The sequence below is a fragment of the Heliconius melpomene genome, chromosome 19, assembly GCF_056956725.1.
Source record: "Heliconius melpomene rosina isolate 202511_hmr_F chromosome 19, ASM5695672v1, whole genome shotgun sequence".
In the NCBI taxonomy this organism is placed as follows: domain Eukaryota; kingdom Metazoa; phylum Arthropoda; class Insecta; order Lepidoptera; family Nymphalidae; genus Heliconius; species Heliconius melpomene.
This window is the reverse complement of record NC_140407.1, coordinates 5,160,639-5,183,493: the sequence shown is the minus strand read 5'-3', so window position 1 is coordinate 5,183,493 and position 22,855 is coordinate 5,160,639. Positions and strand designations below refer to the sequence as shown.

General features: G+C 31.9%; 2 protein-coding genes and 1 non-coding gene across 3 annotated transcripts; 2 read left to right on the top strand and 1 right to left on the bottom strand.

The window, feature by feature from the left end:
• The first annotated feature begins 2,315 nt into the window (after positions 1 to 2,315).
• Positions 2,316 to 4,582, top strand: LOC146528455 (uncharacterized). The gene is made up of 4 exons (XM_085203625.1): positions 2,316 to 2,519; positions 3,267 to 3,371; positions 3,585 to 3,730; positions 3,901 to 4,582. The coding sequence occupies exons 1-4, from the start codon at positions 2,357 to 2,359 to the stop codon at positions 4,408 to 4,410; spliced, it is 924 nt and encodes a 307-aa protein (XP_085059751.1). The 5' UTR covers positions 2,316 to 2,356; the 3' UTR covers positions 4,411 to 4,582.
• A 189-nt stretch (positions 4,583 to 4,771) lies between these two features.
• Positions 4,772 to 20,354, bottom strand: LOC146528453 (uncharacterized). Its single transcript, XM_085202824.1, has 17 exons — positions 20,204 to 20,354; positions 18,371 to 18,518; positions 17,083 to 17,252; positions 16,184 to 16,323; positions 13,356 to 13,509; positions 12,248 to 12,403; positions 11,821 to 11,954; positions 11,244 to 11,317; positions 10,842 to 10,926; positions 9,823 to 9,885; positions 8,286 to 8,365; positions 7,465 to 7,524; positions 7,025 to 7,100; positions 6,555 to 6,684; positions 6,075 to 6,293; positions 5,411 to 5,531; positions 4,772 to 4,941 (listed from the first exon to the last, which is right to left on the bottom strand). The coding sequence occupies exons 1-17, from the start codon at positions 20,352 to 20,354 to the stop codon at positions 4,821 to 4,823; spliced, it is 2,082 nt and encodes a 693-aa protein (XP_085058950.1). The 3' UTR covers positions 4,772 to 4,820.
• Positions 15,728 to 15,809, top strand: TRNAL-AAG (transfer RNA leucine (anticodon AAG)). The gene has a single exon. It is a non-coding gene; the product is annotated as a tRNA-Leu (tRNA).
• Positions 20,355 to 22,855: the final 2,501 nt, after the last annotated feature.

Here is a 22,855-nt window from a genome sequence, read left to right as displayed (position 1 = left end):
ACATATATTAATTTGACTAGAGACTCAAAGTTCGTCTTCGCTTCGCTCGCATAAATGTATTTTTATATTTTAGCCAAAGAATAATGTAGGTATATATATTATTTAAATTAAAAAAGTATCCTTTGTCCTTCTTAATACCTCTAAATATGGGGAACAAACAAACATACATTCACGTTTATAATATTAGTACAATTACTCTGTGTAAAATTTATTATAATTTAAAATAAAAAAAATCTCACAATCATCAATGTTTTTGTCTACAGTAACCAAATATTTAAAGAAAGTCTTTATTTACAAAATGGCAGACGACACACTAAAGGTCGCACGGCTGTTGACTTATCTACATACATTTCAACAGAACTATACCTATTTGAATAGAATAGAATACTCTTTAATGTATACAAAAAATACTAACAAAATTGAAATAGAAAAATTGCATAGATTTTTATGATTAGCTAGCTTAACGCTTAATCCTGTTTTTACCAGAGCGAGGAAATAAAACTAATCCTTCCTAACAAAATTTCCTCGAGTGGGAATCGAACCCATTGTCGCGTTGAGCCACAAGGGTACGTCATGGTCACGGGTGGACATTATATGAGTTATTTGTCGGTCAGGTGATATAATTATTAAATGAAACTGCCGCCATTTCTTTCTTAGTTCATCTTCTGCACTGCACTGGATCGATGAGACCACAACTCATTGGAAGTATTGTAACCTTAAGGCGGAAAAAGCTCGGAGCTCAGAGTTCACCGTCTAAGCAAAAATAAATAAAAAAAAAACACAATCATTACATTTTTATTTTAAAAATCAACAATATCATATAAAGCTGTCTTCATTGGTTTAACTTAATATTTTATAAGTACTTTTAAAAAGTATCTTTATAGTAGAACTTAGAAGTAGTAGTAGAATTCAAATCGATAATAAAATGCCTAGGTATAGACAATAATGGTAGAAAGTACGACACCAACGAACACAAAAACTACTTTCATCTAGGATTACATTTTGATTGTTATGATAGCAATTTGTCTACTTTGTATTTTATTCTCTAGTTACAGGAATACATAAGATGTCCAATTTTGTTAGATTTATATATTTTTTATTATTTTACCTTATACTGTTAGGTACCTACAACAAAGGTGAAAAAACTACTTTTTGATTTATTACGGCGTTAAACTCAACAACACTCTCAACTCACTCACACTTTGCACAAATAAACGTAAATTCCAAATTTAGCTTTGTTTTTATGTCTCTCTTTAAAGATTCACGAGTTCAAAAGAACCTGGTCATGTGGAAGGCTTGCGTGGGGACACAGGTCCAACACGTAGCGACCCCTTAGAGAATATTTAAATGCTGTGACGTATCAGCCGGGATCCATCTCTGGGTAACCACAGGTTATTTTTATTATTATTTGTTTGCTTTAAATATACCTACGAATATTTTTCAAAATTTCAGTATATGCAATATCCATTAAATTAAATTATCCATGCGTTTAAGTACATAGTTAAAATATTATGTTCATAATATTTTCTCTTTTCAATGCTTATTATTAAAATAGTTTCTACTTTAGAAACTAACTGGCAGTTAAAACGACTATAGTATAATTACGACGTTACAGATTAACATGTAAAATTTACTCTGTCATTTAAATAAATAAACTATAAAAATTAAAAATTATAAAATCAAAAGATAAAAATGTCGTCGATAGATTCGCCCATGCCGCTGTCTGATATCGAATCGGTTTTGGCCTGGGTCGATACTTTCAAACTATCTAGACCCACTAAAAAGATTAATCGTGATTTCTCTGATGCCGGTGAGTTGATTTTAGAAAACGTCACCTCGGTTAATATCTACATGATAATATAATATTAGGGAATTAACTTAAATTCATGTTAATAATTTCTGCTAATACAAAATGTACTTTTATTATAAAAGAGGAATAAATACATACATTTAATGTTGCTAATTATTAATAAAAAAGTAAATAAGGAAAATCTTAAGAAAAAGGAAAAGGAATGTTAACATTTTAGATATTATATTACCGACAACGTTGCTCGACACCAGAGCAATGAAATGGAAATATACATTTAAGTATATATTTAATTTCCTGAAGTGGGGATCGAACCCACAACCAGTCGCGTTTACCGTCATCGTAAGTTTTACAGGAACGCAGTTCTAATCGTATTTAAAATTGTTACAGGAAAAAAATATTAACTATTTTATTTTAGTATGTAACGCGAAAAATTTACAAAATTTAATCCTTATTGATGTATTTAAATTTTTTATGGTTTCTTATTATTTGTAATTTTCAGTCCTCTTAGCTGAAATCCTAAACGTGTACTATCCAAAGCTAGTAGAGATGCACAATTATCCACCAAGAAACAGTCAATCCTTGAAATTAAATAACTGGATGACACTAAATAGGAAAGTCTTAAAGAAACTAAAGTTAAACCTTTGTAACAACACCATGGAACAGCTCGCGAACTGTGCGCCTGGCATCATTGAAAGAGTTCTTGTAATGGGTAACAAATACTTATTGTATTTTTTAAATTCAAACTCAAAACATGAAATTTAACCGACTTAAAAATATATATATCAGTTTCACATGTGACCAAAGCAACAAACACCGAGCATTTGTCGTGTGTGCTAAATTTCGTAATTGTGTGTATGTTTGTCCAGAAATTTCTCGGAAATCAAAATTGTCGATTCTTTTTGATTTCAATTAGGTATATTTCAACTAGGTATGGGAAAAGTTCAAGTTTTATCATTGATTAAGTACTTTTTAAAATGCATCAAGCATCTAGATTGATATCTAGATATCTTTACACGAAATTGATATGTATTTAATTTTTTATATTTTTATTATTTAGCTATACATTATATATTTATCTATAATTTAAAAAAAAAATGATCCTTTTGACTCTATACTTTTATCTCCACTCTTAGTTCATATTAAATCAAATTAGATTAGCTTCTCGCTGTATCCTGCATACAGCGGGGTAGGCAGAAGGAACCTAGTGTAAAGACCTTCCGTTCCTATTAAGACACTACCGTTCCCCATTTTCCATCGAATTCTCGATGCATTACGTGTTGAGTGGCGAGTTTGGGAGGTACCAGAGCGAAGAAATGAAAATATTGAATATTTCATTCTCTCGAGTGGGAATCGAATCCACAACCGTCACGTGTACAGTTATGCCTGTGCCTCTGCGCCAACCGCTGTATAAGGAGTACTAAGTAGATACTTACGGTATAAAAATATAATTTTGCAGTACGTGATAAAATTCGAAGAGATGAGGACCTCAATAAGAGTTTAAAGGAAGGCGAACAAAATGGTTCTAGTGGTGGCAGCTATTATGAAGCTTGCGGGGAGGACGGTACATTTTAATTGTTTTTTTAAAAGCTTAAGCATAGTTATCACTTAGAGACGTTACTTAGTTTTTAACCAACATTAAATTAACAGTATTTTTATTTCTTAGCTTTAATTATAGAATTTAGTATCAAGATATTTTTTTAGGTTTTTATTGTTAAGTTTAAAATACCTTTGTAAATAGCGACCTATATCTGATTTTATTTCGTTACTCTTTCAGACAATATCCTAGTTGTTCCCGTCAAGGTAAGAGTAAACGGCGTATTAGAAGTGATTCAGAAGAAAGTAGTCAGCCACGAATCTTATCTCGGTGTAAAAGAAGAATTGAAAGATGCAAAAGATTCTGTAGATCTCCTTAAACAAAAGGTTTGTTGTAACTGTATATCAGCAATTACCTTAATAGAATTTGGGGCCACAATCGTAATACAAAATATCTTTTGACAAATAATATTAGTCTGGTAGGAATTTAAAATATGAATTTGTTAAATAAGAAATAATGTCAAAAAGTCACCAATAACATAAGTAAATATATTTAGGTGGAGCATCTAGACAACCTATTGAAACTAAAAGAAGAAAGAATAGAAGAACTACAAAGACAGCTCGAAAGGAAACAAGCAAGGCGTAGAGAAGTAGAAAATTTGCAAAATATTCTTTCCGTACCGGTTGATGAACCTCCCTCCCCACATATAAATGATATATTACCTAAAATTATACCTGTAAAATCAGCGGAATCGTTACCTAAGTTACCTAAAGAAGAATCTAGAATTCCTATACCTATAATAGATTTAACTAAATCCGTTTCTAAACCTAGTATTCATGAAATAATTTCAAAAGAACGTATTGAAATTAACGGGCCTCAAAGATCTAAATTGGATTTGTTTAAAGATATCGATGATGATAATGATAATAATAGTTTGTTTGGCAAAAATAACGAATTATTATGTCAATTAGATAGAATAGAAAAGTCAGGAACAATAGTAGCTACTATAGAGAAGGAAGCGAATGAGATTTGTGAAAACGACACTGATATATATTACGTGGCGTAAATTACTTGTAAAAGAGGTTTTTTAATGAAAAATTATTTACCATTTTTTGAATTGTCAATAAAAATTATATGTTAATTTTAGAATATTAATAATATAATTAACTTCACCTACGTCATTCTGATTTTCACTTTCCGGCAAATTTTTCGAGATATTCCATGTTGAGTGCTGAAACTCAACAGTAACTGAGCGTTTGGAAAGTTTTGTGTTCTTGTAAAATCATGGGGGATAAATAAGTAAACAAAATTTTATAATAATATATGTATTTGTTATCAATGTATGTAGCTAATAATTTTAGAATATTTTTAATTACAGTATAATATAGACTTTAATACTACAATATATTTTATTAAATACTAGATTTTTGTTTAGAAATAAAGTTTTACAAAATGTATGGGATTCTTATTTTCTCTTCAACAACGAATGTTTGCTTGAAATATTTCACATAAACTCGGGTGTTGTTTTAATGTCTTTTTTATTTGGTTCAGTCTAGTCTTAAGTGTGTGGCAATTTTCTTTTTTTGGTGTATTTTGTCTGAAATTAATATTAAATTTTTAAATGATGACAACACCGCACTGTTTTGCAATAATTGTATTATTATTATTTTTTTCAGGGTAGGCAGAGGGAGCCTAGTGTTAAGACGCGCCGATCACCGCTTTCCGCCGAATTATTAAAGTGACAAAACTTAACTAATTCGCCGTCGTTCATCGTGTCTCAACACTAGGCTCCCTCTGCTTACCCTACTACATATCGAATTCTAGAGGCATTGCCTGTTGAGTGGCGAAACTCAAACTTTGCCTCGACACCACAGCGAAGAAATGAAAATATTAAATACTTTATTTCGTCGAGTGTCCCTTGTCCCGCTGCGCCACGACTGGCCTCAATTGTATTAAATTATACTACAATTATTTTTCAATTTATAATATTACGCCAATAAAGTAGAATTATTTAACATTTTTTTCTAATATACAATACTTTTGTATAATTATATAATTCTACTAACAAATGTATAACGCTTTCATCTTGGCCGATAACTTTAAATCGATCGAAATCAATGCTGTTATCGAAGAAACACTCCGCTTTTATTTCATCAACTTTCTGTTTGATGGGTATCAAGTCGGCCACTAGAAAAATAAAGATCACTAAATATCATACTAAAAATGTCGTTCACTATATTGTTAAATTTGGTCAATAAGAATTATTTTTACTCATATAGTAGAATAGGCAAAGTATTCTACTCTTAAGACACTGTATTCCAATAAAAAATTTAAGACATTTCTAGGTAGAACTCAACGAGACATTTCTAGCTTTGTCTAACAGTGGGAAATGTAAATAACTTAAAAACAATTAATTGCCTCGAATGGAGACCTAACGCAAAACCACCACGCCTCCAATAGCTACGTATATTAAGTAATACATAGATTTTACTTATAGTGTAATTTCCCCTTTATTTTATGGTACGAGGTAATAACAAGTACGAGGTAGTAATGATAACCAAGCATCTGTTGTCTGTATCCTTCTGTACTCAGGAGCCCAAGCTAGTTGGTAATATTTTTCCCTTTCTCTAGTATACTATTGATGTTCTTTTCCTATTATAATCGGTTTTGTCTAAAACTAATATCTCTAAATTTCCAAAAAAAAAAAAACTTTCATAAAATTAAGCTTACCATTAAAAATTTGTATAGACGAAGTGGAAACAGGTGTAGGACTCGGTACATGACAAGTACACGGTGGTATTGATAAAGAAACATCTGATGTCTGTATACAGACTCCATCCATGCTGGGAGCCCAAGATAGGAGGGGACGCTGATCTCTTTCTCTGGTATACTCGATTTTCTCTCTTTTCTTCTTTTCTTCAATTCTATCTTGTAGGACTTTGAGTTGTTCTGTTTGGTTATAATTAGGAAAATATATGAAAACTTGTATAAAACATCTTCAGCGTAAAGATATGTGTGAATGTGTAACCATATATGTGTTGATCAGACATCTATTACTAGCTAAATAAATTGGTGCTTTGGTGATGTGGCAACAAAACCAAGAGTCAGGTCACTACTTTGGTCCAAGTTAATTACACATAATTACGTATACAGGTACTCAAGTAGTGTCTTATCTCTCCTTACAACCAATGCGCTGAAGTATTAACTCACCTGGTGTACAAGCTTCATAATTATCATAGCTTTGTTCGAATTGCATAAAAGGACTACTTCGCATATACGAGGGCAGACTTCTCATGAACGAATCTACATGCAACTTTTGACATTTCTCCATTGGACAAATCTGATTTGAATTGGGAATAAAACTGGATTAACAATTCTTCAAAATTAGGAATTGGTAAATAAATTCGTGGATACCTATAGACATATGAAAAATTAATGAACCGATTTTGAGGTTAGATAATATCCTTCATTGACAATTTTGGTGAAAAAATTAAAGCATGGGCGTAACTACAGATATTTTCTGGGAGCTTTAAACAGATATGGTAATCACGAAGACCAGGGATTCCACTGGTTACATTTTATATTATGCACTTTATATTATACAGTACTCTGCCCACCCTGATGTATTTGTGAACCTAAAAAGGTCAACTAAAATAATTTATAATATTAGCATAGATTACCTTTTCGTTATGTATTTTGTGATCCTGGTCCGGCACATGCGAGGAGATTATTTGCAAGCTGTCGTTGTGGAGACTCCTAAAATATTGTCATGATTACAAATTCACTTAATTTCATTTACAGTAGGTACATCTGGTGTGTCATGGGCTCATGCCTGTAATCAAGTTAGGGTTTCTGAACTTTTAGGACGATAATGAAAAATATGAAAAAATGTTACATGAAGCAGCCTGTGCAGCCTTCATCTATGGCTTACTTCAACGGCCAAAACTCATGAACTGTATATCTTAAACTAGTGGTACGTTTGCGACTTCGCTTGCATGGACTTTGTGGCTATTTAAGATTTTATGGATATTTTTTTCAGGCTGTGTCCCACATAAAGCAGCGTAGGTAGGCAGATGGCTGGCCTACCCTACATAATAAATGCAAAAGCTAATATACTAGCCCCAGAGCAGAAAACGATTCATCTTCAACTTCTTCGTCTCGCATTATCGATGCAGTTTCTCTGTGAAAATCAAAATCTCCATTATATACATTCGTAACCTTGATTTAAAGGATTATTATAAGAACTTACATAACGCACAAATCAGAAAAAAAATGCTGAATATAGAGAATTTTTCTTAGAAACAAATTGTGATATGAAGTGAACGCCTGGTTGGATTTACTTAGCTATATAACATTCGGTACGCTGTAACTTTTAATTAGCCTTAATAATAATAAGTATCTATCTTTTATAAAATAAGGCATTTTGTGACAAAAAAAATTAGAAATTGCAATTGAAAGTTATTACATTTTATAAAGATGAACTTTGGCGTTCATAGCATTAAATTTGGATGTTTAGTTTACGAGAAAATGTAAAATTAAAATAATTCAATGCTTTAGCGAGATGCGCCAGCCCTGCGCCAGTATGTCTTCGAACTTTATCAATAGATGTCGCTAATAGCTAAAATGCTCTATTGAAGTCCTACACTAAAGATATAAATATCTCTCATATTCTACAGATTAGATCCCAGCCCTATCGGCGGCCGCAAACCTGACGACATCTTCTCTACCATCTACGTAGTGCTTGCACTTCCTCCTGGACAGACTAACCTCTTCTCTCCCCAATTGATTTGAACTTGAAAACTGCGTTGGCCGTGCGCGAAGGAGAGCAAAGCAGGTTAAGCCCCGCCGGACTACTAGTTTTAAATACAACTATATGGGTTCCCAAAAATGTACAAAGTTAAATATACGCGATTAACTCGGTTAAGGAATTTTATTCAGTACCTAGATGTGATGCCAGGTTTTTCAAATTCTTTTTCTTCTTCTTCTTCTTCTAGATCTGGCACTTCTTGGAATAAGGAATCCTAAAGTCATAAAGGTCAAAAATATAAAACGTTTAGATAACTTATATTTATTATAATACAGTTTTGATTTAAAGATATGTTATATTTTTTTGTCGTAATTATGAAATTATATAAATTTATCTCTAAAATAAAATAATCTTAAACTTAATCTAATTTTTTTTGCGTAGAGACGTGGGAATAACATTTTTATTTATAAATATATTAAAATATTGTCGTTTTTTTATAATTATTAATATATTATCGAAAATAGCAACAAAGTACAAACTATGAAACACAGTTATTTTAACTGTCCAATATTTACAAAGAGAGAGGAAATGCTTTAACCGATGTTAAACAGGCAGTAAACAGTCTTTGAACGTGAGGAATTCACAGAATTATCTTAAATATATAATTTTTTTTTTTAATATTATGTATATATTTTTGAACACGTTTTATTTATGTATGTATATATGTGTAAGTATATATTGTTTTTTTTTTCAATATATGTATGTATGTATGTGTAAAGTATATAAACATTAAACACATTTTATGTAAGTTTATTTTATATAATGGACTTAGTTTATTATATATTATATAATATTTAATTATATTTCATAAAATTTGCACTGAGACGTTGTCCCCTTTCCCCTCATTACAATTTATCCGCATTGTTTCAAAGGTTGTCTGGTGGAGATTGCTTAAAGCAATAAGACCGCCTTTGTATACGTGTTTTTCTTTCAATTTTATTTGTGTTGTTCTTTCTATATATTTCTATTTTCTATTCTTTTCTATTTTTATGAAGTACTTTTTTAGCTTCACGCTGTTTCCCGCACAGCAGGGTAGGCAGAGGGAACCTGGGAAACTAATGCTAAAACACACTAAGATTGGAGGCATTGCATGTTAAGCTCCTATGATATATTGTTTTAAGTGCATATAAAAACATAAAATCCTATATTTTTTTTTTATTTTTGAAGAGAACATCACAAATGATGAACATGATTAGTTAAAACAAAAAATAATAATATACTTTGTAATAGAACAAACGAAAGCAAAAATAATTTGACTTTTTCTTAAAAGGATTACTTCTAAAGTATTGTGTACTTTTTTCGGAAATTAATATTATTTTGTACTTGCGTACTTTTAATATTGAGGTTATGGTATAACATATATATTTTTTAACTTCAAGCTTATTCCAGTATATAACATAGCCACTTATCGCCTAATATTGAGACATAACGTATAGAGTGGCGTAACTCTCCGCCGCGCCCGGGAACGTGTACCTAAATATGTATATATCATTTTCCGGATCGGGGTTGAACCCGCAACCATCAGATTTACAGTTAGACGCAATCCCACTGCGCCAGGACGACCTCAAAGGAATTATAATAAAAATATAATATTATAAACATGCAATGTTTAATAAAGTGTTAATAGTCATGTTAAATTTCCTGCAACAATTAAGAAAAATTAATACTTACTATTTTATTGCCAATATTCAAAACGACTTTACTATGGTCGACAGTATGGCGATGTTTTTCTTTCTAAAATCAAAATTAATTATAAATTTTCTACAATTCAAATATAAATTCAATATTAAAATTAAATGAGGCATGTTTCAAAATTTTTGTATTAAATATATGAAATGAAGTTTATGGCTTTAGATACTGACGTGATATTCACAAGTCACAAGACATATTTTACTACTAGCGGCGCGCTCGCGGTTACACCCGCGTGAACTATGTTATTATTAATTTATGTCTCCATGGCTACGTCCTAGTGACGTCTATGTAAAATTTGAGAATCGTAGCATTTGTAGTAACGAAGTTTCATACAAACTTTCAACTCCGAAAACAACCCCTTAGAAGTCGAATATTGCAAATTCTCGTCTTAGCGGCACCTACGTCCTATAAGTAACTCCTATGCAAAATTTCAGATTCCTAGCACATGTAGTTTCTGAGATTTCGTGATGAGTGAGTGACCCTTCGATTTTATATATATATATATAGATTAAGGGTTATAAGTCCAAATCCCATTTGGAATAACATGAATAATATACACAAGTGTTCTACTTCGTTCATATTCTGTTGCAATAGGAATTTCTTTAAATATTTATTCAGCTTTCTAAACAAGGGACTTCTCAAATATCAGTGTATCTAGAAATATTTCTTATTCGGACTTAATTTGGTAATGTAAATTTGATTACAATCCTCCGTTTCTTACTCTAATACTCTCAAAGTATACAGAAAAAAGAAATTGTAGGCAAAAAAATTAAAATAAAACTAAATTGGAAATTTGTCAATTGTATTGCAGGACCTAATGAAGCTAAAAGCCGGCAGTGAAGAACCAATGTTACCAATACTTCTTCTTTAATTTCTGCACTTCTATCATATCTTAACAACTAGCGGCTTAGCACCAATTTTACACGAAAAATACATCTACTTCGATACGCCAGTGCCTACTTTTACAGCCAGACTTTAACTTTATTATAAATACTTACCAATTTCGTAGTGGATGCGATTTCCATAGAGTCCCTAGCGCCGAGGAGGGTTGCTCTGCCAGCGAGAGGAGTTGAACCAGATGTACTAAATGAAAGGAAAATGAAATATTTATATTTGTTTTAGTGGGATACAAAACAAACCGCAGCCGCTAAACCACGTTTACGGTCTCAATTAGAACTTAGAAAATTACTTAACTTACAGAATTAGAACTTACAAAAATAAAAGACTCGGATTTTTTCTTTTCCTTTTATTTTGTGAAATAAATAAGAAAATAACAATACTTCAAATATTTCCGATTTCCGAGTATGACTCGTAGTTTTAACATTAAGCATATAGCTATATTTCTGAATTTATTGCCTATTGGTCATTTAATGTAAAATATATTTTATTAAATTACTAACATCATTTTTATTATAGACCCCATGTTCCCCCGTATGTCCACAGACGCTGTCGTCACACGACGACTCGATTCAGACTGTTCAAAAACCTTTATATTAGACTAACTTTACCTACATCTCCATAAAATAAATAAGAGTTGTGTATTACACTTGAAACTTTCATATCGAAATAATTAACGGGCATATGAGGCCAGTCTAATCGCAGGGGCATAGAGTGTGACTGTAAATGCGACAGGTCGTGGGTTCGATTGATGTCATTCAGTAGAAAGCTTTAAATAATATTAGAAAATTTAATGCTCATGTTTTAAAGTGGAAGAGTTTATTGAAGCAGCAGCACAGACCACAACAGCGTAGGCAGAGAAAACTTAGTGCTAAGGCACTCCGTTCTCCATTTGCGCCAGGCAATGCGTGTTGAATGGTGGTACTCAACACCGTGCTTTGCCTCAACACCATAGTGAAGAAATCGGAAATGTCTTATTTCTTCGAATGGGAATCGAACCTACGCTGTTGCCCCTGCGCTACGACTGGCCTCGATATATATAAACATATAGGTACTTACATATCCATAATTTTTACTAACATTCCGCGATAGCGTCTGTCTGTCCATTTGCATTGTACACTCCCATCTATCTGGTTCAGGTTTTACTTTGAAATATTCGTGACTAATCGCATCAGCGTTGGGACACTCCGATTTTAGAGACATTTCGTTGAAAACTGATAAAAAAGTTCAAGACATTAATTTTCTTTATATTACTACACTAGCTTTAATTTAAGGAAATAATTGAACTTAACGGGATTAGAACTTTTTTTCTAAAAACTTATGGCTTAGTGATCACAGCGTTTGGTTGTAGCTAGGTAGTTTCCAAGAGTCGTGGGTTTAAGTCCCGTTAAGTCCAAATTGTAATACATTGTAATTCTTTCCTTGGTGTGGACTTACACTTTAAAAATGTTAATAAATAAAAAAAAACCTTCACCATGCTAGATTATCTCTATTAAAAAAAACTAACCATATTCCTTCCATTGCTCAGGCGCTGTTTTAGCAGCTTTTATATTTTTCAGTATTTCACGTCTTTCCGAAGTTTCTAATGCGGACATATCACCATACATTACGAATGGATGGTCACCATCTAATAATTCGTACCATAGCTTTTCTTGCTTCGGTTCTGATAAGCGAGTTACATTAAAAAATAATATAATTTAAATTTAAGGCCAATAAAAATTTATATAATTTAAATCTAACGCCATGGTTGTGGATTCGATTCTCATTAAAAGAAATGGTTACCTTTACTTTTTTATCCCAATATGGAAAGAACAGGCGCGACTTAATCTAAAAACTGTATAGAGAGCGAATGTTGGTGTCTGATTTTAAATAGGGAACGGAGTGTCATAACACTTAACACACAACTCTTAACCTCTGCCTATCCAGCTGTGTGCGGGATATATAAACAATTGTCTTAATTATGTCACTATCGCATCAGGCATAAAATTAAACAATAGGTCTTTTATTTTATTATTTCAAGTGGTATAACGGTTATTATAAGAAAAATAAAAAAGAATCAGTCAAGTGCGAGTCAGTCGGGCCCATCGAGTGTTCCGTAGTAATTTAATGATTGTAGATCAAGAGTACCGTGACTAATAAAATTTACTAAGTAAAGTTTGCGGGCGTATCCATTTATTTTTTACGAAATTAACTAAAATCATTAGTATGTAATGTTTTTTTCTATGATATACCTATAAATTTATATTTTTTTAATTTTTTACTTGTATCTATTATAAGTTCTCACTTTATTTCAAATGTATTAACATTATGTATGGCGAGTTTCATAATACATACGGTAAAAACGATGTATAAAATAATCACTCTTATATTTAATTGCATTGACTTAATTTTTTCTGTGCTCCTTGGAGCAGGCCCCTTAGGTCCGTAGATCTGGGCATGTAATATTAATTTCTACTTGATACCTCTACGTCATCTTGAGATAAACCTTGACTGACAAATAGACAGCAAAGCTTTTAATTTAGGTTTGAAGTACGGAACCCTAAGAATGTTAAAAAAATGGAACCTTGCAGGTGTCGTTTGAAAGTATAATAGCCAATTAGGTTTTTTAAACGTGCCTTCTTTGACTGATATCTCTTCATCCTTATCACAAGGATCTTCTAAGGGATTGTCTTCAACAGGTGCTTTAATTTTAAGCCAATTCGCTATGTCATACAAAAATTGATTATTTTCTGTTGTCCCTCCATTGAAATCGCTCACGAAGGCTTCAAACTGTAATGCCAATGCATCGTTAAAATTATTGTTTATCTTTAATTAAGTCTTTTTTGGGAACCTAGTGTTAAGACTCCCACTCCGTTCCCCACCTTCCGCCGAATTATTGCTTGTTGAATGGCGCAACTGATTATCGCGCTTTACTGTATCTATACTAATATAATAAAGCGGAAGAGTTTGTTTGTTTGTTTGTTTGTTTGTTTGTTTGAACGCTAAGATCTCTGGATCTACTGGATCGATTTACTATGTTTTTGTTTTGTATGAAAGCTGCATTCTTCAGAAGTGCTATAGGCTATATAATATTACATTACACATATATACTAATAAATTAAAATACTTTCTAATTTGACATGCAATTTATTCTGCCATGTTAATAACAACCGTCGTCTACGCGACCGCGTTCGTTACCGCGTCATTTTGATAATCATCCTTATGAAAATAAATATAATAGTCATAGTTAGGGAGGCGAAGCAGCAAACTGTGGAGTCACTCGAGCGTCATTGAGACCTATTGGGTTGCGAAGCTTAGAAGATAACAAGAAAAAAATGTCATATAAAAAATTTCGTTTGACCGGTGGGTTGAGGGGCTATAGATTTTCAAAAATGTAAAAAAAAACTGTTCCATGGACGTACTCGAGCGTGTCAGATATTGGTATCATCAATTGCCTACGTCTTCTTAAGCATGAAAATATGTTAATCTGACAGTTTCCATGGTGGAGGTGGTCGTGCGTAAGAGTTAAAAATGGCAAAAAAAATAATATTGTCGAGCGCGTCAGATTTTCTAAGGGGGTGTTAAGTGAACCTAAAAAAAAGCTCTTATGTAATAATCTGACGATTTGGATGTGACGCAAGCTCGTAATCGTTGTTTGAAAATGCAAAAAAATTCGTCATCTTGAAATACTCGAGCGCGTCAGATTAAGATATATATGGTTCATCTTCATGCCCTAGACGTGATATCTCAAAATCAGACGATTATCTGAAGGGACTTGCTTAATCTGACAATTATTAACATTTATTTAAGCCAATACAAGAAACAAGTCAGCTTTACGTTGTATCCCGTACACAGCAGGGTAGGCAGAGGGAACCTAAGGTTAAGACACTCTGTTCCCCACTTTCTGCCAAATTTTGAAGGCATTGAGTGTTGAGTAGCAGCACTTAACGTCACTGTTTTGCCTCGGCACCAGAGCGAAGAAATGGAAATATAAATTTCAATAAATATTTCATCTCCTGGAATGGAGATTGAACCCACAACCAGTCGGTTTTACAGTCACACTCTGAGCCCCTGCGCCACGACTGGCCTCAATTTGTTTATTCATTGAACGTAATCAATAGAAAAGCTCAAGAAATAGAATGTAACTAAAAGAATGTATGTTTGGAATAGAATACTTGTATTTATGAAAAAAAACTACAAAAAAAAATTTTTTTCAAGTATTTTTTTAAATTATCTTCTTTATTGATGAGTTAGGGACTAATAAAAAAAAAGAAAGAGGGAGATAGGAATAGAAATAACGGTGAGAGGAATATATGCAATTCTTAGGTACATCGAACTTTATCGATCAATTTCTATTACTTCGGCTTGCGGAATTTGTCAGATTATATATTTTTCGTAATCCTTGAATGATTCCCTCCAAAATAAAAAAAAAATTAGCCGCGCTCGAAAATGTCCACATAACGTTTTTTTTTTACAACTTTGGAGCCCTCCCCCATCTTTGTGTCACTCTCAAATTGTCAGATTAGTGGAATATACACGATTTAGCATGTAACTAACTTACCCTACCTTAATCTGATACGCTCGAGAATGTCCGATGATCAATTTTTTTTTACTAATCTGATCCTTTATCTTAGACGCGCGGCTATACATATGAAGCTAATATTTGGTGGAAGTACGTAACCGAGTACAAGGAATCCCCTGTATCTTAATCTGATGCGCTCGAATGACTCCACAAAGTCCCCTCTTCGCCGCCCCTACTATCACTTTTAGCATTTCATCTAGATTGAAATTATATTTCTATAGAAATTATATTCTTATATTTCAAGCAGGCGTAGCCGCGTCCGGGTCCGCTAGTTACTAGATAAAGGAAATGAAAATATTAAATATTTCATTTCCTCGAGTAATTGAACTAACAACCGTCGCCCATAGTTACATGATTGTGGCCCTGCGCCACGACGTTCTCGATAAATTTTAGACACTATGTTTTTTTTATCTCACAGCTGTCACGGGTAGCGTGGCCGAGCGGTCTAAGGCGCTGGTTTAAGGCACCAGTCTCTTCGGAGGCGTGGGTTCGAATCCCACCGCTGCCAACTTTTTTTATATTATTAGAAAAAGTTAAGTACGTTCGTATACTGTCAAAGATTTTGGACCTTTGCCAAATAGGTCGATAGCGGAGATAAATTCTTTATATGTCGTAAAAATAAACTTTTTTCTTGTCTTTAACTCAATTGAATAAGATATACAGACAACGCAACATTTGGTATAATGTGTAAATAATATTTTTTGTAACGTTCTCCAACTTTAGAAATTTGTGAAAAAGTCATCTTCTAGTCTATCTATCGTCTATTAAAAAATCATCAAGGGCCATATAATGTAAATATGTTTTTATTAAATAAATTAATATTGATAAAAAACCTTACCACGTCTTTTAAAAGAAGAGTAATGAAACTTAAAGATTACGTACATGCTTAAGCATTTTCTTCATTTTCTCCCTCCACTCGTAATCTACTCTGCCCGCGGTCTTATATCCTCTCGAGAGGTGCAATATCAAAGCTTGACTTTCAGTTAACAGCTTATGTAAATTGTTTATGTAGTTCGTGTATTCTATAAATTATTTAAAAAAAATTAGTATTTTTATAATAATTATTGTGAAAGCGACAGGTTGTGTGTTCGATTCCCACTCGAGGAAATAAAATATTTAATATTTCTAATAGAAAAGACCAGGTCCTGGGTACGAAGGAAAGCGTGGCGTTGAACTCCGCCTCTCAACACGCAATGCCTCCAGAATTCGGCTGAAAACGGTGAACCGCCTCTAGCTCAACAATTACAATTTTCCACGCAGTTCAGAAAGTTTTAAAATATACACGCTGATACAAAATATATTTACGTGTTAAGATGTTAGTAATCTAACTAAAAATTTTAAAAATATTATGACAAATCACCATAAAATTTTGGAACTATCTATTAATGAAATGATGACTAACTTCGATCATTTTCATTTTAAGGATTTTAATACAATAGCTGCATGTTTTAAATTTCTTACATTTCATTTCTTGCATACTTCAAACTGTTAGAGAGAAATTATTTTTTAATTAAACATTACACAATAGAAATATTATTCTACTCTTATTGGAGCGTCTGTTTTGGCCTAGTTTGGGTAGGCCTACTTGTGCCCAATAGGACCCAGCTCTCAACCTAGGAGAAGAATACTAAACTGTAACACGGTGATGTCTCAGTAAATGTCAAATTACTAAATAAGTACAACAAATAGCTATATTCACAGTAAACAAGACGAAGAAAAATGGAGTGTTTTAACACTATATTCTCTCTAAACCAAATACGTGAAGATAAAAACAGTCTAACCTTCACACAAATTCATCTTCTCCACCTTACATCTCCGTCTCTCCGAGCACAGTACATACATAATGCCGGCCAAGTTCTTACATTCTAACTGAGACTGTAGCGCTGATATCTTCTCTTGTCTTTCTCTATAAGCTTCTCTTAACATGTAAGATGCTCGGACTTGCTCGTTACTGAAAAAAATGATTTTTTTTGTTAGAATTTCCGTACGAGCATGGGTTATCTAAAGGTATATCTTTTTAATATAATCGTTGGTGGGTATATGGTTGTAACTTCCATTTTAATTTGGGGAAATGTTTATATTCCAAAAGTTTTCGTTTTATTTTTTTATAGCTGAATAAATAATAAAACTTAATGAAATCTAAAAACTAAGCTTAATTAAATCTGAAAACTATACATTTTTGGTTAAATTCTAAGTAAAAATAGCCTTAACGGGGTAAAAATTGGTATTAAAGCTGCTAGTTCAAATGAGGTATCAGATGATAGGGCTCTGGTAAAGCTAAGCTTGAGTTTCAAAAAAACCTCGAAACCACCATTTTTCGTATGGAACACTCGGTGGGCGAGCCCGACTCATGCGCTTGCCCGTATAATTTGTCTTGTATAATTTTTATCATTATTTCAAATATTTTTGTTTAAAGCTAAACGAAACGAAAGGAACGTAATAATGCTTCAAGGTTAAAACTCAGGTAAAAAACTAGTAACAGCCTACCTAGTAGGAAAAGATCGACTATTCCTTCGTTTCGTACCTTTATAGGTAGTTATATTGTTTTAATCTCTCTTTTGTCTTTTACCTTCTTTTAGCGTTATAACTTAATATTACCAATGCAATACGGTTTTAAACATAACTACCCAGAATATGAATATTTAAAATATTTAGTAAAGCATAAACATTTTAACGTAGCGTGACTCCAACCCGCTTGTTAAGAGGCCGGTTTAAGCATTCTTATAAAGAAGAATAAAATAAAAATGGGCGTGCTCATAGAGAAGAATAAAAATGGGCGGTTAAATTATTCTGTTGAAGTTGAATTTAAAAATAAAAGCTATAAAAATAGCTCGTAATCTGTTTTGGAAATCTTTAATTAGATGGAACAGCCGTTCCTACCTTTGTCGTCCTCCACCGAAATCCTTGATTAGGTTTAATTTATAGATGTGATACACATGGTTTAAGGCCGTCGTGACGCAGGGGCACAAGGATGTGAACGGTTGTGGGTTTGATCCCCACACGAGGGAATAAATTATTATTTATAAATATTTTCATATCTTCACTTTATATAAAATCAATAATACTTACTGCAAAATATATTCAAATCGATCTTTCAAGTAATCCATCTCACTTTCGATGCGGTCTTTGAATTCTTCTTCCATTTCCATTTCTTTTTCTTTCAATAATCTTTCAATTTCTTCTGCATGTTTTTGATCACGTTCTGCATCCAACGCGGCTATAATATATATGTAAATAAATTAAATAACATATAAAGAACAAATAAATAAACATATTAAATATTTTATTTCTTCGAATGGGAATCGAAACCACACCCTATTACGTTTATAGTCACAGGTGCATAGTTGAATTATAATAAAACACTACTGGGAATATTTTGTCGTATTTTCTTTACTGAAAGACTGACATACATCGCACACTCGAAACTACAACGCGTAGAAATTTAAAATGTAGGTTTCCCGAAATTCTTATCGGAACGAGGACAAATTATAATGTTAATCTATATTCTATATATATAAAAGGACTTGTCCTCACTGACTGAGGTAAGACGCACGCACAGCCGTAACCGCTGTACGTAGAAACGTAAAATTTGGACAAAAGTTTGCTTTCGTAATCTGGACATCCACTAAGAAGGGATTTTGAAAAATTTTAACTCTAAAGGGGTGAAATATGGGGTTGAAAGTTTGTATGGAATTTTTTTTAAATCGGCACCGATTTTTATAAAATTTGAAATTTAGATTTTTAAAAGTATTTAATTGAATACGTGTTTCATCGTTTTCTAGAATTGTCCCCCTAAGGGTGCAAATAAGGGGTTGAAAATTTGTATGGAAAAATCTTTAAATCGCCACCGATTTTTATAAAATTTGAAATTTAGACTCTTAAAAATATTTCATTGAACACATGTTTCGTGGTTTATTAGAATTCACCCCTAATTACGCAAGCGAAGCTGCGCGCGTCCGCTAGTTAAGTATATAAGTAGGTTATTTAATTTCATAGTCCACGCAAATAAAGTTAGGGCTACAGTCTTCGGTACTTAAATAAACATCCAAACCAAATCTGTAACTATAATACAGACGACACGAAAACTATATTTAAAACTAAACTTTATATTAAAAATAAGCTTTACAAACGATCTATAGCTTAATTTTGTTTTGGCAAAATTATTTTACACAGCCAAAAGACAAAAGGGTATTCTCTCCGTACTTAAACTAGACTTTTCATTCAAATAGTTCAATTGGCGGTAAAATATAAAAGGCCATACGTCATAAATGAGGAATCTTAGAATGTTCTTTTTTTTTGTTTATCCGTTAACTACCTGGCTATATTCATCTTTAAAACAATACAACATCTGTATACGATTAAAAATTAAATGTTTAAAATTCAAAAATAACTTTCTTTTGTCTGTAAAAAAAAAACTAGATACGATTTTGCGAAACAAGCTTTGCTTAAGTTATAAAACGAAGCTTAGAAGTAAAAGTTTATTGCATTGCTACTTTGGTTTCCTAGATTTTATGTAAAATTATTATTAAAATCTAATTCCTAAATCAATTTTACATTATTTAGGCGTAAATCGAACGGATCTTAACCATTCAACTATTTTCCGTTCTATTTAGGATTTTTTGGTTTATTTTCGAATGGAAAAAAACTATTGCCTCAAGTTCATGAAATATGTTTATGAAAAAGTAAAATAAACTGTTATAAATATTTTTAGTAGAAGAGGCCATGGTGCAGAGGTATAGGCAACTGTGGCGACAGGTTGCGGATAGTGGTTAACGGAAGTGTTTTAATAGGACCGGAGAATCTTAACACTAGGTTCCCAGGTTTCCCAGCTGCCCATCCTGCCATGTGTGGAATACAGCGTGAAGCTAATAAACAAACATATTTTTTTATTATTATATTTACCTTTACATGGACATAGAAAGACTTTTTCATTTTCATTATGTTCTGTTTTTTCGTTATTTGAAATGTTTGAGGATTTCTTTATAACTGTTGAAGGACTCGGCGATGGTTGTTCTTCCTTTATGCGTCCCAAAAGACTTGTACTTTCGGTCATTGCTATTTTTTCATGACTGGTTCGACGTGACATCTGTTTAGAAAATATGGTTTTTAACATTTTTTTAAAAGTTTTTTTTAAATATATATTGTATGATATGTATGTATATATATATTGTATAGATATACACTAAAATTGTATATTGGTATAAAAATATGAAAATAGATAAATGTTTTATAGTATTTTAATATGTTTATTGTTTTAGTTACGAGAATAAAGGTTTAAAATACTTACAAGATATAGGTACCTACTAACAGAAATGTAAATGCATAAATCTATTATTTTTTAAAATTGTTATTCTATATATTCTTTATATATATATATATATATATAAAATCGAAAGGTCACTCATCACGAAATATCAGAAACTACATGTGCTAGGAATCTGAAATTTTGCATAGGAGTTACTAATAGGACGTAGGTGCTTGCTAAGACGGGAATTTGCAATATTCGACTTCTAAGGGGTTGTTTTTGGGGTTGAAAGTTTGTACGAAACTTCGTTACTACAAATGCTTCGAGTCTCAAATTTTGCATGGACGTCACTTATAGGACGTAGGTACTCATGGAGACAGAAATTAATAAAAAAATAGTTCACGCAGGCGAAGCCGCGGGCGGGCCGCTAGTGTATTATAAGCGGACAATGTGAAATCAAATTATCATATATATAATCAAATAAAATCACATTGAAACTTGTCATTAGCGCGCTTTTATTAATATAATAAATATGAGCTTGCCTTAGTTATGTGACATTATTGGTTGAAACAAAATATTTTATAAGATAATGCACATCTATATTGGGAAATAATTGCCGCTTTTAAAAATCATTTACTTTGTAGGTAAGTATGTAATTAAAAGAGTAATCTTTTCTTATATACTTTCGATAACTATTGTAACTACTTACCTAGTAAGTACTTATTTAAAACACTACTTCCTTCTTGTCTTCTGTTTATAACATTAAGATAAATTGTTATAGTAAAACATTGATTAAAAACCTATTTATTATTTTAAGTTTAAATAAATGACAAACTTAACATTACGTAAGCCAAAAAGTCCAGTTCTTGTTATGTGTATATAAAAATAAAAATAAAATTAGATATATAGGTAGATAAGATTTAGAGGTTGTTTGTTTTCTCTAGAGAGATTCTATAGAGAATATAATAAGTTCTTTCCAATCAGCATTTTCGTGTAATAAAATCTTCAATAAGCAACTTCATTCTTCATTCAAGTGTTTATTATCATTTCTAAATGTTAATTACTGACTACGTACTTCAAAAATATAAATTTGCTAAGATGCCGTCATGTCTACACCAGCAGGTAAACGATTCCAGTTATCTACAATTCTATACAATTGCCATTCTATTGTTCTAGGCTCTAATAATAATAGCAAAAATTTAGTTTACTTTTTAGCAATGTCCTGTAAATATTTCATTACAGTTTGTAAAGTGTAACAGGAAGCATCTGAAGAAAGCAATTTTCTTATTTATTTAGTTTCGAGTTACAATCGCTAAATATTTTAGTGAGTGCAGTGCGTGTGGTGTTTGATATTTATAAATTGGATATTAAGTGATAAATACTATGGAATTTGAATAGAAATACCTATCAAATATATAATGAAGGTACGTAACATTTTTTATTATAAATGTTTTTATACCGTTGTTTTTTTTTTAAAACTACAGTATATTATATTTTTTTATACTTTAGATAAATTATTTTGTACTTTATCAAATATTTTCTAAAAATGTTTTTTAACGTTATAATGTAACATTACAATCTACCTGTCTGTCTGTCTGTTAAGAGCCTTTATCTGAAAAACTGGGTGGGTAATTTGGTACTACAACCGCTAGATCAAGTAAGGTAGGGCTCTGGCTAAGCTAAGCCTGAATTTCAAAAAAGCTTGAGATCGCCAATTTTTGGACCGAACCCTCAGTGGGCGAGCCCGACTCGCGTTTGTCCGGTTTTTTTAACTTACAACATCTTTCCGATCAAAAATCAAAATCATCAATATTATAACACTTACTATTTTAACGAAATTAAAAATGTATGTAAATATTTTTTTATACTAAGTACAACATTTACATACAAAGAGCAATGATAGCCACGAAACAAATACAAACAGTAATGTTTTTAATTATTATAAAAGAAAACAATAGACTTAAATTTGCAAACATTTATAAATAAATCATATTAAAATTTAAACTTTATGAAAAAAATATAATATAGAAAAACATCGCGCCGATGTAAAAAAATATATATAAGTACGTAGGCAGATTGAGTGACTTCTTAGCTCGTATTAAGGTTAAACAACCCACTTTTTGCGAGCATCGTAATTAACTCCAAATAGTCACGCGTCACCGTTGTTGCTATCTCAATTTACGCAAAAAATAAGTAGGGCATTGCACTTCCCGGTATGCATTTGTCGAAAAAAATCTTAAACTTATATTATATATGCAGTAAATGCTTAGTAGTTAATACTTTTTTTTAGCTATTCTCACTATATATAA

Bases quoted from the DNA above. Each gene is read 5' to 3' on its own strand.
- LOC146528455 (XM_085203625.1), top strand. From the start codon at position 2,357: ATGCACAATTATCCACCAAGAAACAGTCAATCCTTGAAATTAAATAAC. The intron at 2,520-3,266 runs GTAACAAATACT...ATAATTTTGCAG, and splicing joins TGAAAGAGTTCTTGTAATGG to TACGTGATAAAATTCGAAGA. The intron at 3,731-3,900 runs GTTTGTTGTAAC...AAATATATTTAG, and splicing joins TAGATCTCCTTAAACAAAAG to GTGGAGCATCTAGACAACCT.
- LOC146528453 (XM_085202824.1), bottom strand. From the start codon at position 20,354: ATGACCGAAAGTACAAGTCTTTTGGGACGCATAAAGGAAGAACAACCA. The intron at 11,955-12,247 runs GTTAGTTTTTTT...CTTTTTTATCAG, and splicing joins TGAGCAATGGAAGGAATATG to TTTTCAACGAAATGTCTCTA. The intron at 7,525-8,285 runs GTACTGAATAAA...TGATTTTCACAG, and splicing joins AAACCTGGCATCACATCTAG to AGAAACTGCATCGATAATGC.